Here is a 14,819-nt window from a genome sequence, read left to right on the forward strand (position 1 = left end):
TCTAGCACTTTTTTGTTGCATCCACTTGTGCTATATTTCTGTTTTTTTAAACTAACATTATATTAGGATCACTGATATATAAATGCTAGTTAATAACTCTGTCTGGTGTCATTACCAAATCTAGTATGGCCTATTCTGGAATATAATCTTAAATCATAACATTTTTGTACATTTTAAATATACAAAAGAAATTATCTGACTTGAGTTATACTGTTTCCCCCCCAATCTGCATGAAAACTAAACTCTCTTGTAAACATAATTTTTTTTACTACAAACCTTTCTGAGCTCTAAAACATAGAACATAAACAAAATTAGTAGGATGAATTAGAAAGGTGACAGTGAACGAGTTCTGATGGGGCAAACTTGACAATATTTAGTGGAAACAAAGAAAAACTGAATAGTGTTTCAGTTTATAGACACAAGAGATTCTGCAGATGCTTGAAATCCAGAGTAAGAGTAACATACAAAATGTTGGAGGAATTCAGCAGGTCAGCAGCATCTATAAAAAGGAATGACCAGTCAACATTTTGGGCTGAGAGCCTTCATCAAGACCAGAAAGGAAGGAGAAAAGCCAGAATAAGGAGGTTGATGGAGGGGGAGTAGTACAAGTCGGCTACGCGTCAGGTGAAACCAAATGAACTAGGAAGGTGGGTGGGTAAGGTTAGGGGGGATATGAAGTGGGAAACTGGGAGGTTATAGGTGGAAAGGATAAAGGGCTGGAGAAGGAGGAATCTAATAGGAGAGGAGTGTGGACCATGGAAGGAGGAGGGGGACCAGAGTGAAGTGATAGACAAGTGAGAAAAAGAGAAGGGGTAAAGGAGGGAGGCGAATGGGGAATGGAAAAAGAGAAAACATGGGTGGGTTGGGGGGAGGGGAGAAATTACCAGAAGTTAGAGAAATTGATGTTCATCAAGTCAGGTTGGAGATGATCCAGACTGAATATGAGGTGTTGCTCCTCTAACCTGAGAGTGGCCTCATCATAGCAGCAGAGGAGGCTACGGACTAACATGTTGGAATGGAAATGGGAAGTACAATTAAAATGGGTGGCCACTGGGAAATCCCAACTGTTGCGGACAGAGCAATAGTGCTTGACCAACCAGTCCCTCAATTATGTTGGGTCTCAACGATGTAGAGGAGCTGCACTGGAAGCATCGGATATAGTAGATGACCTCGGCAGACTCGCATGTGAAGTGTGTCTCACCTGGAAGTCTATTTGAGAGATGATCCCTGCAGACTTGCAGGTGAAGTGTTGAATAGGTGGGAGATGAGTGTAAGAGTACTCGGGACAGTCAGAGGAACTTGGACAGGTAGATGAAGAACACAGCACATACGAGGCATGTTCTTTATGCATGGAATTTATGGAGAATCTACAGATTCAGCTAGGTCCTCCTGGCGGGAAGCCCCCAGGAAGGTCTCGAGGACAAGTACAGTCTCTGAACAACTTCAGTTTGGTGAAGGCAGCTGTGCAGACACATGTCTGTGCCCTCTCTACTGGCTCTTGTGGGCTGGAGGTAAAGTAGATGAAGTCTCCTCTCCTTGAGTGTGATGTTTGGGGGACTTCCCTAATGCAGCAAACCTCAATGAATGTTGGTCCTTTTAATAACTTTCATTGGGAAAATGTCACTGAAACATGTTGTTTATGGGCAAATAAGAAGTATCATTATTCAGAATAAAAATGACAGGGAGAATGATAATACTGCCCAAAGACATACTGGGCAAGTTAATTGGTCATTGTAAATTGTCTTGTGATTAGGTTAGGGTTAATCGGTTTGTTGGGGGGGTTGCTGGGGTGGTGCGCCTCAAAGTGCTGGAAGGGCTTATTCTGTGCTGTATTGCTAAAATAAAATAAAAATAAAATAAATAATGATATGCTCCCTACAAAATGAGATTGCCCAATCGGTAGCCAGACATCTGCAAATATGTGCAAGGTAGCTCTACACGAGGTTAATCAGATTTTCAATAATATTACATTGATTGTCTTGACCTGCAGAATCCAATTTCTAGCTTACGTGTTTTGTTACTAGCTTTTGTGGATTACAGACTTGGATCCAGTATAACGAACAGCAAATAGTATGAACTGAGCACTGAGTATGGTTAGCTCCCCTTGATTCCTTCACTTCAGGCTGAACATTCACAGGTAAAGCCGTAATCTCACAGAACTTCCTAGAATAAAACAAATACCTGAATCCAGGGATGGCCTTTGCAAAGCCGATGACTTTCTGTATGCTGTAACTGACAAGGTCAGCCAGATGAGGCAGCATGGTGAGCTCTTTAATCTTGGAATTTCTACCATCATCATCATATATCCCAAAAATGGAGGAAGGTGACCTTGCTAGCTGAGACGTACCTGTGTCAATTAGAAGGTAAAATACAATATGATCATTATCCTCACAAATGCACCAGAACACCTTGATGTTTAATTGAAATGACAAATAACAGCTCAAACCCACTGCCTCCACCATATTGATATTGCAAATCTTGTGTCAACATGTTATTTGTGCATAACTACAGAGAAATTAAGAAAATGTTGTATTCATCTTCACCTTTCAATTAGTCAAAGTGAATTAAAATTCATATTTGATAAAAAATTAATGATGTTTCTGCTGTATGAGCATGGAAGAACTAGTTATGTGGTCTGAATTGTCCAAAGCTATGCTTTTTCGGTTTCTACTGGAAACTCCATTCTCTGACTACCATTTCTGCTAATGTCTGAATCTGAGCCATAAATTCACAAGCTTGGAATTGTGTTTGACCCCTGAAATAAACTCCACTCACACATCCAACCCCTCGTCAATATTGCTCCAATGATCCATTCTGCTCCAGTAACATCCTCAGACCCTGGCCCTGCTGCAGGCCCCCTGGTGCTGAAACCCAGCATTTGTTACTTCTGGACTTAATTATCCTGGGCACATACAAGAGGCTGGAGTAGTTAGCAAACAGGGACACACTCCTCTTCCCCCAATAATCAAAAGTAATGTATAATATGTGACTGTGGGCACACGCACATGTATTCATCCCAAAATATCTATGGAATTAACATGTCCCTCCCAAAGCTGACAAATTTAAATTAAGTGCACACTTCTCTGACTCTTCCAATGCACTCCTGGCTAGCTTCCTATCTTTTACAGTGGATAAATCTGTGTTTATCCAATCTGTCCTGTACTTCAACTCAGATAAGTATTGTTTATATGTCAGTCTTATGCTTGTTAATCTACAGTGGCCTATGCTTTGACAAAGCCTCATTTTAAAATTCATCATCTTTGCTTTCAAATCCATCTGGTTCTAAAACCTCTTTCAGATCTATAATGAATTCACCCGTTGTTGAATTCTGGTCTCTGGTACAGTTCCTATTTTGAGTGCCCTAAATCTGGAACTCCTTCCCTAAACCTGTCCACCTTTCTGTCACTTTACACGTCTAAGTAATACTTCAAGCTTGTCATGCTGGACTTTCATTAAGGATGTGGATGTTCTGGAAACCTATTCTGCCTGTCAGCTGCTTATTTGCCACCACTTTTCATAACTGGATTGGGCAGGCTTGCAGAGATGTGATCTGATCTGCTGAGTGTAAGATCATTTAGCTCTGTCTATTTGTATGTTGCTTTTGCTGTTTGGGATGCATATAGTCCTATGCGTCAAAAAGTCCTGATGAAGACGTTGACTGTTTATTCCCCTCATAAATGCTGACTGCTGAGTTCTGCCAGCACTTTTTGTGTGTTGATATGTGTCAATTGATCAATTTTTGAAATGCCTCGTGCTGGTCCCTGCATGATCTTCTGCACTTATTGACCCAGGGTGGATCCTCTGGCTTGACTGTATTGGTAGGGTAGGGATATGCCGGACCATGATGATATATATTATGGTAGTGTACATTTCTGCTGCAAATGGTGGTCCACAGTGATACATATATGCATAATTTCTTTCTGCATCTGTTTCCAGCGTCTAGGGTTTTTTTTTTGGCTCCAATTACCACTCTGACTCCATCCAATTTAGCGTAATGGATGTGCAAAGGAGGGACTTTGTCCCGATAATAACTGCTATCAGCACTGACTTCTACCAGTGCTGTCACTGATCAGTGATGCTGAGAAGTAGGTCAATCAGTTGTATAGGTTTACTCATTTGTGTGTCCTTCAAGGTTTAGGCCAGGGGTTCCCAACCTTTTTTATGCCATGGACCCCACCATTAACCGAGACATCCATGGAACCCAGGTTGTGAGCCCCTGATTTAGGCAGTTCATTCAGCTGTGGTGCTTCAAAGCCTCTCTTGGTGTACCTAGAGTATATTTTGTGTACTTCTTTCAGAGTTTCTTCCAAGTGTTGTTCATCAGCTGAGGGAGAATGGTAGGTAGCAACCAGGTGGAGATTTCACTGCTCATATTTGACTTGATGATTTGAGACTGAGTGGAGCCTGATATATAAATAGATCCCCATATAGGAGCGACTTACTTTATAATATTGAGCAAACCCAGTGAAATGCCCAGGTTAACACAGCCATAGTGGGCAATAATTACTGATAGTAAGAATGTGGATGTAGGATCCAGCAACCGATGGGGAGGTCAGAAGCTTGAGAGGAAGAAATTTCATCCAGGCTCGCTAATGTAGCAGAAAAATGCAGCAACTCACAGTGGTTTTTTGGAGCTTTGACCAGCGACCAATCGGGAAATCAGAAGATTGAGAGGAGGCAATTTCATTCAGGTCCGCTGACCGAGTAGAAAAAGGCAATCAGCGTTTGGGATTGATTAGCAGGAACAAATTAAAGGAAGGAAGGGGCAAGCGCAGCAGCCATCGAGGGAGTGGGCAGATTTAGAGTGATGATTTTTGAGGCTTTAGCTCATTGAGGCTTCAATCAGAGGATGGAAAAACAAAAAGCTGCAGGTTGATTTACATTTGCTCAGTTAGGGCAGTAGAAATGCCAGGCAGGGTAGTTGAATGCTCCTCTTGTGGGATGTGAGAAAGCAAGGAGACCTCCTGATGACTTAAGCTGCAAGAAATACATTCAGCTGTAGTTTCTAACAATCCGTGTTAAGAGTTGGAACCAGATGAACTCCGGATCATTTGGGAGGCTGACAGGGTGATAGATAGGACATATAGAGAGGTAGTTACACAAGAGGTGCAGGACACAGGAGACTGGGTGACTTTCAGGAAGGAGAGAGGGGTTAAACAGCCAGTGCAGAGTACCCCTGTGACCATCCCCCTCAATAACAGGTATACCACTTTGGATACTGTTGGAGGCGGGGGAGAGACCTAGCAGTGGAAAGTTACAACGATCAGATCTTTACCATTGAGTCTGGCTGTGTGACTCAGAAGGGAAGGGGGGAGAAGAGACGCACTGTGTTGATGGGGGATTCATTAGTTAGAGGAACAGAAAGGAGGCTCTGTGGGCGAAAATGAGATTCCCGGATGGTATGTTGTCTCCTGGGTTCCAAGGACGGGGACATCTTGGATCAACTCCTCAGTATTCTCAAGTGGGAGAGTGAACAGCCAGAGGTCATGGTCCATGTAGTTACCAGTGACATGGGTAGGACGAGTGACGAGGTTCTGCATAGGGAGTTCAGGGAGTTAGGTGCTAAGTTAAAGGGAAAGACCTCTAGGCTTATGATCTCAGGATTGCTACTCGTGTCATGTGCTAATGAGGCCAGAACTAGGAAGATTATATAGTTTAACACATGGCTAAGGAGTTGGTGTAGGAGGGAGGGCATCAGATTTTTGGATCATTGGGTTCTCTTCCAGGGAAGATGGGACCTGTACAAAAGGGACAGTTTGCACCTGAATTGGAAGGGGACTAATATCCCTTCAGGGGGGTTTGTTAATGTTGCACCGTGGGTTTTAAACTAGAGTTGCAGAGGGATGGGAACCAGAATGCCAGAACAGTTGATGGAGAGGTTGTGGAGACAGGTGTTGGTAAGACCTCAGACACAGTCAGGATGAAAAAGGTTGAGCGTGGTGCAACTGGTGTCTTAATCTGTGTATATTTCAATGCAAGAAGTATCATAGGAAAGGCAGATGAGCTCGGGGCATGGATCAACACCTGGAATTATGACGTTATAGCCATTAGTGAGACTTGGTTGCAGGAGGGGCAGGACTGGAGGCTCAATATTCCAGGGTTTCATTGTTTTAGACGTGACAGAGTAGGAGGGATTAAAAGAGGAGGGGTGGCATTCCTAGTCAGGAAAAATGTCACGGCAGTGCTCAGTCAGGACAGAGTGGGGAACTTGTTTAGTGAGGCTTTACAGGTGGAACTGAGAAATTAAAATGGCATGAACACCAATGGTCCGAGGGATGTCGAGGAACAAATTTGTAGAGAGATCGCAGACTGTTGCAAGAAACAGAAGGTTGTGATAGTAGGTGATTTTAACTTTCCACATATTCATTGGGACTCCTATACTGTAAAAGGACTAGATGGGATAGAGTTTGTCAAATGTGTTCCAATGACAGAGTGCGCGATACTGGATCTGCTGTTAGAGAATGAGACAGAGCAGGTGACAGAAGTTTGTGTAGGGGAACACTTTGCATTCAGTGACCACAATGCCATTAGTTTCAAAATAAGTATACAAATAGGTAGGTTTCGTCCATGGGTTGAGATTCTAAATTGGAGTAAGGCCAATTTTGATGGTATTGGAAATGATCAGGCAAGTGTGAATTAGGACAGTCTGTTTTCTAGCAAAAGAGTATTCGATAAGTGGGAGGCCTTCAAAAGTGTAATTTTGAGAGTACAAAGCTTGTATAGTCTGTCAGAATAAAAGGTAAAGATAACAATTGTAGGGAACCTTCGTTTTCAAGAGATTTTGAGGCCCTGATTAAGAGAAAAAAGGAACTGCATAGCAAGTATAGGCAGGTAGGAACATTAAGGTGCTTATGGAGTATAAGAAATGCAAAAGTACACTTAAAAAAGAAATCAGGAGGACTAAAAGAAGGCATGAAGTTGTCGTAGCAGACAATGTGAAGGAGAATCCTAAGGGATTCTACGGGTATGTTAAGAGCAAAAGGATTGCAAGGGAAAAAATTGGGCCTCTGGAAAGCCAGGATGGTAATCCAGGTGTGGAGCCAAAACAGATGGGGAGATCTTAAATATTTTTTTTTGCATCTGTATTTACTTAGGAGACGGACACAGAGTCTATAGAAGTGAGGCAAAGCAGCATCAACTTCATGGACCCTGTACAAATTACAGAGGAGGTGTTTGCTATCTTGAGGCAGATCAGAGTGGATAAATCCCCATGGACTGACAAGATGTTCTCTAGGACCATACAGGAGGCAAGTGCAGAAATTGCCAGAGTCCTAGCAGAGATATTTAAATCATTCTTAGCGACAGAAGAGATACCAGAGGATTGGAGGAGAGCCAATGTTGTTTTGGCTATTTAAAAAAGCCTCTAAACATAAATCAGGAAATTATAGGCCGGTGAGTTTGACATCAGTAGTGGGAAAGTTATTGGAAGGGACAGGGTATATATAGGTATTTGGATAGACATGGACTGATTAAGGATAGTCAGCATGGCTTTGTACGTGGTAGGTCATGTCTAACCAATCTTATAGAGTTTTTCAAGGAAGTTACCAGAAAGGTAGATGAAGGCAAGGCAGCGGATGTTGTCTACATGGACTTCAGCCAAGCATTTGACAAGATCCTGCATGAGAGGTTGGTCAAGAAGGTTCAGTCACTCAGCATTCAAGATGAGGTAGTAAATTGGATTAGACATCGGCTTTGTGGGAGAAGCCTGGGAGTGGTAGTGGAGGGCTGCCTCTCTGACTAGAGACCTGTGACTGGTAGTGTACCACAGGGATTGGTGCTGGGTCCTTTGTTTGTCATCTGTATCAATGATCTGGAAGATAATGTGGTTAACTAGATCAGCAAGTTTACGGATGACACCAAGATTGTGGGTGTAGTGGGTAGTGAAGGTGGCTATCATGGCTTGCAGAGGGATCTGCATCAGCTGGAAAAATGGCTGATGGAATTTAATGCAAACAAGTGCGAGGTTTTGCACTTTGGTAAGACCAACCAAGGTAGGTTCTACATAGTGAATGGTAGGGCACTGAGGAGTGTGGTAGAAAAAAAGGGATCTGGGAATACAGGTCCATAAATCATTGGAAGTGGTGTCACAGAGAGACAGGGTCATAAAGAAAGCTTTTGGCATGTTGACCTTCATAAATCAATGTAACGAGTACAGGAGTTAGGATGTTATGTTGAAGTTGTACAAGACATTGGTGATGCCTAAGTTGGAATATTGTGTGCAGTTTTGGTCACCTACCTACAGGAAAGATGTAAATAAGATTTAAAGAGTACAGAGAAAATCTACAAGGATATTGCCGGATCTGGAGGACCTGAGTTATAAGGAAAGATTGAATAGGTTAGGACTTTTTTCCTTAGAACGTAGAAGATTGAGAGGAGATTTAATAGAGGTTACAAAATTCTGAGGGGCATTGATAGGGTAAATGCAAGCAGGCTTTTACCACTGAGGTTGGGTGGGACTACAACCAGAGATCATGGGTTAAGGGTAAAAGGTGGAATGTTTAAGGGGAACATGAGTGGAAACTTCTTCACTCAGGGGGTCATGAGAGTGTGGAATGAGCTGCCAGCACAAGTGGTGCATGTGAGCTCGATTTCAATGTTTAAGAGAAGTTTGGACAAGTACGTGGATGGTATGGGTATGGAGGGCTATGGTCTGGATGCAGGTAGACAGGAGTAGGCAGTTTAAATGGTTTTTCTATGGACTAGATGGGCTGAAGGGCCTGTTTCTGTAAAGTGCTTCTCTATGACTGAGTGCAACAAGCAGAAACAAATAAATAAATGCAAAGATGCTTGGTTAATCAAAAGCAGGAAGAAAACAGTTCAACAATCAAGCTACAAGTCTTTATATAGCATTGTATAACCTATCCCTCAACGTCAGCAAGACAAAGGGATTGGTTGGTGACTTCAGAAGGAGTAGCGGATTGCACGACCCAATTTACATCGGTGGTGCGCAAGTGGAACAGGTCAAAAGCTTTAAGTTCCTCGGGGTCAATATCACAAATGACCTGACTTGGTCCAACCAAGCAGAGTTCACTGCCAAGAAGGCCCACCAGTGCCTTTACTTCCTGAGAAAGCTAAAGAAATTTGGCCTGTCCACTAAAACCCTCACTAATTTTTATAGATGCACCGTAGAAAGCATTCTTCTAGGGTGCATCACAACCTGGTATGGAAGTTGTCCTGTCCAAGACCGAAAGAAACTGCAGAAGATCGTGAACATGGCACAGCACATCACACAAACCAATCTTCCGTCCGTGGACTCACTTTACACAGCACGCTGTCGGAGCAGTGCTGCCAGGATAATCAAGGACACGACCCACCCAGCCAACACACTTTTCATCCTTCTTCCGTCCAGGAGAAGGTTCAGGAGCTTGAAGACTCGTACGGCCAGATTTGGGAACAGCATCTTTCCAACTGTGATAAGACTGCTGAACGGATCCTGACCCGGATCTGGGCCGTACCCTCCAAATATCCGGAACCGCCTATCGGTTTTTTTTGTACTACCTTACTTTCCATTTTTCTATTTTCTATTTATGATTTATAATTTAAATTTTTAATATTTACTAATTTTTTATTATTTTTAATATTTTAAATATTTAATATTTGTAATCCAGGGAGTGGGAAGCACAGAATCAAATATCGCTGTGATGATTGTACATTCTAGTATCAATTGTTTGGCGACAAAAAAGTATAAAGTATAAAGGAGGCTACTCAGCCCAGTGAGTTTATGGCAGTTGTAAGAACAATCACCCTAATTATTTTTCATGTTAAATATTCATTCTCACCATCTCTCCTCAGATCTCGTTTCCACTCACCTATGCACTCAAAGTAATTCAAAGTGGCTAAATAATCTACCAATCTGCATGCCTTTGGGATATGAGAGAAGACTGGAGCACTCAGAAAACCTACACAGTTACAGGAGAACGTACAAACTCCAGACAGCACTGAAGGTCCGGATTGAACCAGGGTCTCTGCAGCAGCTCTATCCGCTGCACCACTTTGCCGTCCAGTGAAGGAACGAAGGAGCTCAACACATCTATCGATTTGGAGGCCACCCAGTCACCATTTTATGCAGCTGCTCAGTGCACTGCAGATGAGCATATGGAATTGATCATGCTAGCCTAATGTAGGTTAAGAATTTTAATGGGCCTTGAGGTATAGCTTCATACTTTGAAAACAGCTTCTGTGCAGTTGAACAGAATGCACTTGTGCCAGAATACAGTATATAAGCCTTTAAACTTGAAATTCTTTGGCATTAGCATTTCAGAGGATCAGCCTGGGACCATCACAAAGAAGGTACAGCTACGCCTCTACTTTCTTAGAAGTTTACAAAGATTCAGCATGTCATCTAAAACTTTGACAAACTTCTACAGATGCACAGTGGAGTGTAGACTAACTGGTTGCATCACCGCCTGGTATGGAAACGCCAATGCCCTTGAACGGAAAAGCCTACAAAAAGTAATGGATACGGCCCAGTTCATCAAGGGTAAAGCCCTCCCCACCATTGAGCACATCTACATGAAATGCTATCGCAGGAAAGCAACATCTATTATCAAAGATCCTCACCACCCAAGCCATACTCTCTTCTCACTGCTGCCATCAGGAAGAAGGTACAGGAGCCTCAGGACTCACACCACCAGGTTCAGGAACAGTTATTACCCCTCAACCATCAGGCTCTTGAACCAGAGAGGATAACTTCACTCAAATTCACTTGCCCCATCATTGAACTGCTCCCACAACTAATGGACTCACTTTCAAGGACTCTTCATCTCATGTTATAGATATTTATTATTTTTTCTCAGCTCAAGCTGAAATACAGGCATAGCCAAGCATGCTCATTTGTCAATTGCTAGGAACCTTCGGACTGTTCTAGTGGCGTTTAGTTGTGGCTTTCTGCAGATTTACACAGATATTACTGTGTAGGCCTAATTGTTTAATACTATTGTGTAGTGACTTTGGGATGACACCAGTTATAGATATTGCTATTGGGACAATGTATACGCTGTTCATGTTCCAAAGTCTTTCAATACCTCTTTTAATTCAGCATATTATTTTTCTTTTTGTATTTGTACAGTTTGTTGTCTTTTGCACTCTAGCCGTTTGCATTTTTTCATTGATTCAATTGTGTTTCTTTGTATTTACTGAGAATGCCTAAAAGAAAATGAATCTCAGGGTTGTACGCAGTGACATATATGTACTTTGATAATAAACTTACTTTGAACTTTGGCTGATGAGTGCAGGGAACTTCACTTGCCCCATCACTGAAATGTTCCCACGACCTATGGACTCACTTTCAAGGACTTTTCACATCATGTGCTCAATATTTATTGCTTATTTATGATTTATATTTATTTCTTTTTGCGTTTGAGCAGTTATTGTTTTTTCACATTTGTTGAACCTATTTCCCCCGGGACCAATAAAGTATGACTACGACTATGAACTTCCAAGTTGGTGCAGTCTTTCACTGATTCTATTATGGTTATTACTCTATTATGGATTTATTGAGGATACCCTCAAGAAAATGAGCCTCAGGGTTATATATGGTGACATATATGTACTTTGACAATAAAGTAAATTTGAACTTTGAATGCTTTGGGCATGGGGATGCCCCCAAGTATAAAAACATGCTCCCATGTGAAATCTTGCAGATTTATTGCACTTATTTTTCTCTTTTTTAAAAATCTTACTTGGTGTTTCAATCGCACAGATTCATCAAATTCTTTTGAAGTAGATTATTCAAATGAGTAGAGCTATGCTTTTTTAAAATTGCAATCTTTCTAATACAAATTATTGAAAAATAGAAGCAGGAATAGGCCATTTAACCCCCTGCATCAACTTTGCCATTTAAAAAGATCTTTTACTTCAATGATATTTTCCTGCATTAGCCACATTTCCTTGATATCTAAAAAATTGGCAATCTATGAAAGTCTCCCTCAGAACTAAGTACATCTGTATTAAGTGCAGCAGCTGCAGATCCTTACTGACTATATTAGGGAACCAGTGCTGAAGCTGGTTGCCCTTTGGCTCGTACGGGAGAATGAGGACGTGATAGGAGCTACAGGGAGGGTAAAAACCTTAAGATGCAGGAGGCAGTAGCTGGGTGACTATCAGGAGAGGGAAAGGGAAAATGCAGCCTGTGGCCATTCCTCTTACTAACAGACACTGTATATCGCTTTGGATACTGTTGGGGGTTGGGGGTGAACTAACAGAGAAAAGCCACAGTGCCCAGGTCTGGCTCTGCAGTTCAGAAGGGAAGGGGGGAGAAGTGGAGTGATGTGTTGATAGGGGATTCAATAGTTAGGGGATCACAGAGGAGATTCTGTGGACATGAAAGAGACAGCCATCTGGTATGCTGCCTCCCAGGTGCCAAAGTCCAGGAAATCTTGGATTAGGTTCACATCATTCTAAAGGGAGAGGGTGAACAGCCAGGAGTTGTGGTACTTATTAGTATTAAAAACAACACAGAGGGGAAAAGGGATGAGATCCTGAAGAGGGAATATAGAAAGCTAGGTAGAAAGCTGAAAAGCAGGACCTCCAGGGTAGTAACCTCTGGATTGTTGCCTGTGCCACATACCAGTGAGGGAATGAATAGGTTGATTTGGCAGTTGAATGTGTGTGTAATGAATTGGTGCAGGGGACAGGGTTTCAGATTTGTGGATCATTGGGATTTCTTCTGGGGAAGGTATGACCTGTACAAAAGAGAAAGGTTACTCTGAACTTGAAGGGTACTAATATCCTTGTGGGCAGATTTGCTAGGCACTGATTCCCTGGGAGAATGGCACCAAAGACCCATAAATTTAATTTGGTCATTAAGTAAATTCTGTGCAGTTCAGAGGCGGGGTATCCTGTGCTGAGTAATTCATCTGCTGATTCCCCAAACATTTTCCACTATCTACAAGGCACAAATCAGGAGCATGATGGTACACTTCCATTTGCTGGATGACTGCTCAATAACTCTGAAGAATCTTGACGCCATTCAAAATAAACCAGACTGTTCAAATGGCACTCCTTTCACCACCCTAAATATTAATTTCCCCTCACCTCTGGCATATCCACAAAATGCACTGCAGTTTCTTATGACAGCACTTTTGTGTACATGCAACCTCTACTACCAAGCAGGATAAGGGCAGCAGGCTTATGGAAACACAACCACCTGTGGCTTCCCTTCCAAATCATACACCATCCTGACTTGGAAATATATTGCCTGTCCTTCACTGTCACTGGAAGTATTTTCTACAGCTCCATCCCTAACAGAGCTATGGGAGCACTTTCACCAGACGGACTGCAGAAGCTCAAGATGCTGGCTCACCACCACCTTATAAGGAATGGGCAATAAACACTGGCTTCGGCAGCAACGGCCAGATACCCCCACCCAAAAAAAAACAAATCAATCAAAAAAGCTTCTCTCTCCTTCATAGCAGCCATAGTGTTCATTCCTGATGTCTGAATACCACGTGGAGTGTGCCATTCTGCAAAGTAGTGTTGACAGTTTGGCTGAATTGTGTGTGGTCCCCTCAGCATACAAGCAGGTTCTGATTAAGCACATGGTTCTAGTTATAAACCACCATAATGCTGTTTTGAACGTCTTTCAGCATTCATTTGCAATATCTTAGGGAAAACCAGAACGATTTAACACACCAAAAATAGGCAAAATCCAATATTCAGACCGGATTGTCTTTACTTTTGAGAACATTAAGGTTTTCTACAAGATTATGAGGTGGCTTTATAGGGCAGATGTAGAGATGTTTCCACTAGTACTTTTAAGAGAGAAAAGTACACTTCAGAGGGAAATCAGGAGAGCAAAAAGAGGACGTGAAGTAGTTCTGGCAGATAAGGTAAGGGAGAATCCCAAGAGGTTCTACAAGTTTATTAAGAGCAAAGAGGTAACTAGGGAAAGAATAGGTCCCATTAAGGATTAATATGGTCATCTAGGTGTGGAGCCATAGGATATGGGCTAGGTGTTAAATGAATATTTCCCATCTGTATTTACTGTGGAGAAAACCATGCTGTGGGGAAAGAAGGAATTAAGTAAAAACAATAATGGTGTATTGGAACATATCCACATAATATAGGAGGTACTGGCAGTCTTAAGGCAAACATCTTTCCCCATGTTCTGGAACTCACTACGACAAAGTGTAGTTAGACAAACAGTACTTAAAGTTCGATAATTGGTGTGGAAGAAGGCATTTGAAGTATGCAGTGATAGAATGAGATTAGGAATGCGTGTAAGAGTCCTGTAAATCATGGGTATGGACATGTTGGATTAAATAGTCTTTATCTATGCTGTAAGTCATGATTGTACTTTGGAAATATAACATACCTATGGATAGGCTGCAACCATCTGAAGATGATGAGTTAAACGAAGATAATGAATTTTCAGAGCAGAGATCCTGTGGTGGCTCAATAGAAAAGGACTCTCCAGAAGCTTCCATTGCAGATGGAGCCCGTACCGGTGGCTGTAAAAGAAAAGAAAAGAAAAATGGACAATATAATTGACATCATCCATGGTTATGTGTGCAGGGGAAAGCTGAGAAAAGGGCTGTTAGAAGATGATACTGCTTTCTCATTTGCCTGCCATACAGAATAAAAGGAGGGAGGAGAAGATGGCGGCGCGACGCAGCGCGTGCGGCCGTTCCGAATGAATATCGATATGTGTAACTAGGGGTGCCGTGCACAATCCGGATTTGATGGGGACAGCCGTGAAAGCGCAGAGGAACATCTGGATTAACTTCTGAAATGCCTGCTTCGCTGCCGCTGCTACTGTACGATCGAGAATCTCCGGAGACGAAGGCCCCAAATCCTCGGCTTTGCGTATCGCCTGTTGC

At 42.3% G+C, this 14,819-nt stretch overlaps 1 protein-coding gene across 8 annotated transcripts in view; it reads right to left on the minus strand.

Annotated features, from left to right (window-relative positions):
• Window positions 1–14,819, minus strand: part of LOC134340554 (vitamin D3 receptor-like) — a 209,761-nt gene that overhangs the window by 41,899 nt on the left and 153,043 nt on the right. For all 8 annotated transcript variants that reach the window (XM_063037942.1, XM_063037943.1, XM_063037944.1 and 5 more), the window contains 2 exons: window positions 14,315–14,450; window positions 2,182–2,347 (listed from right to left, as the gene is read on the minus strand). In XM_063037942.1, the coding sequence (XP_062894012.1) occupies window positions 2,182–2,347; window positions 14,315–14,450 (302 nt within the window). The remainder of the gene's footprint in view (window positions 1–2,181; window positions 2,348–14,314; window positions 14,451–14,819) is intronic.

Source organism: Mobula hypostoma, chromosome X1, assembly GCF_963921235.1.
Source record: "Mobula hypostoma chromosome X1, sMobHyp1.1, whole genome shotgun sequence".
In the NCBI taxonomy this organism is placed as follows: Eukaryota; Metazoa; Chordata; class Chondrichthyes; order Myliobatiformes; family Myliobatidae; genus Mobula; species Mobula hypostoma.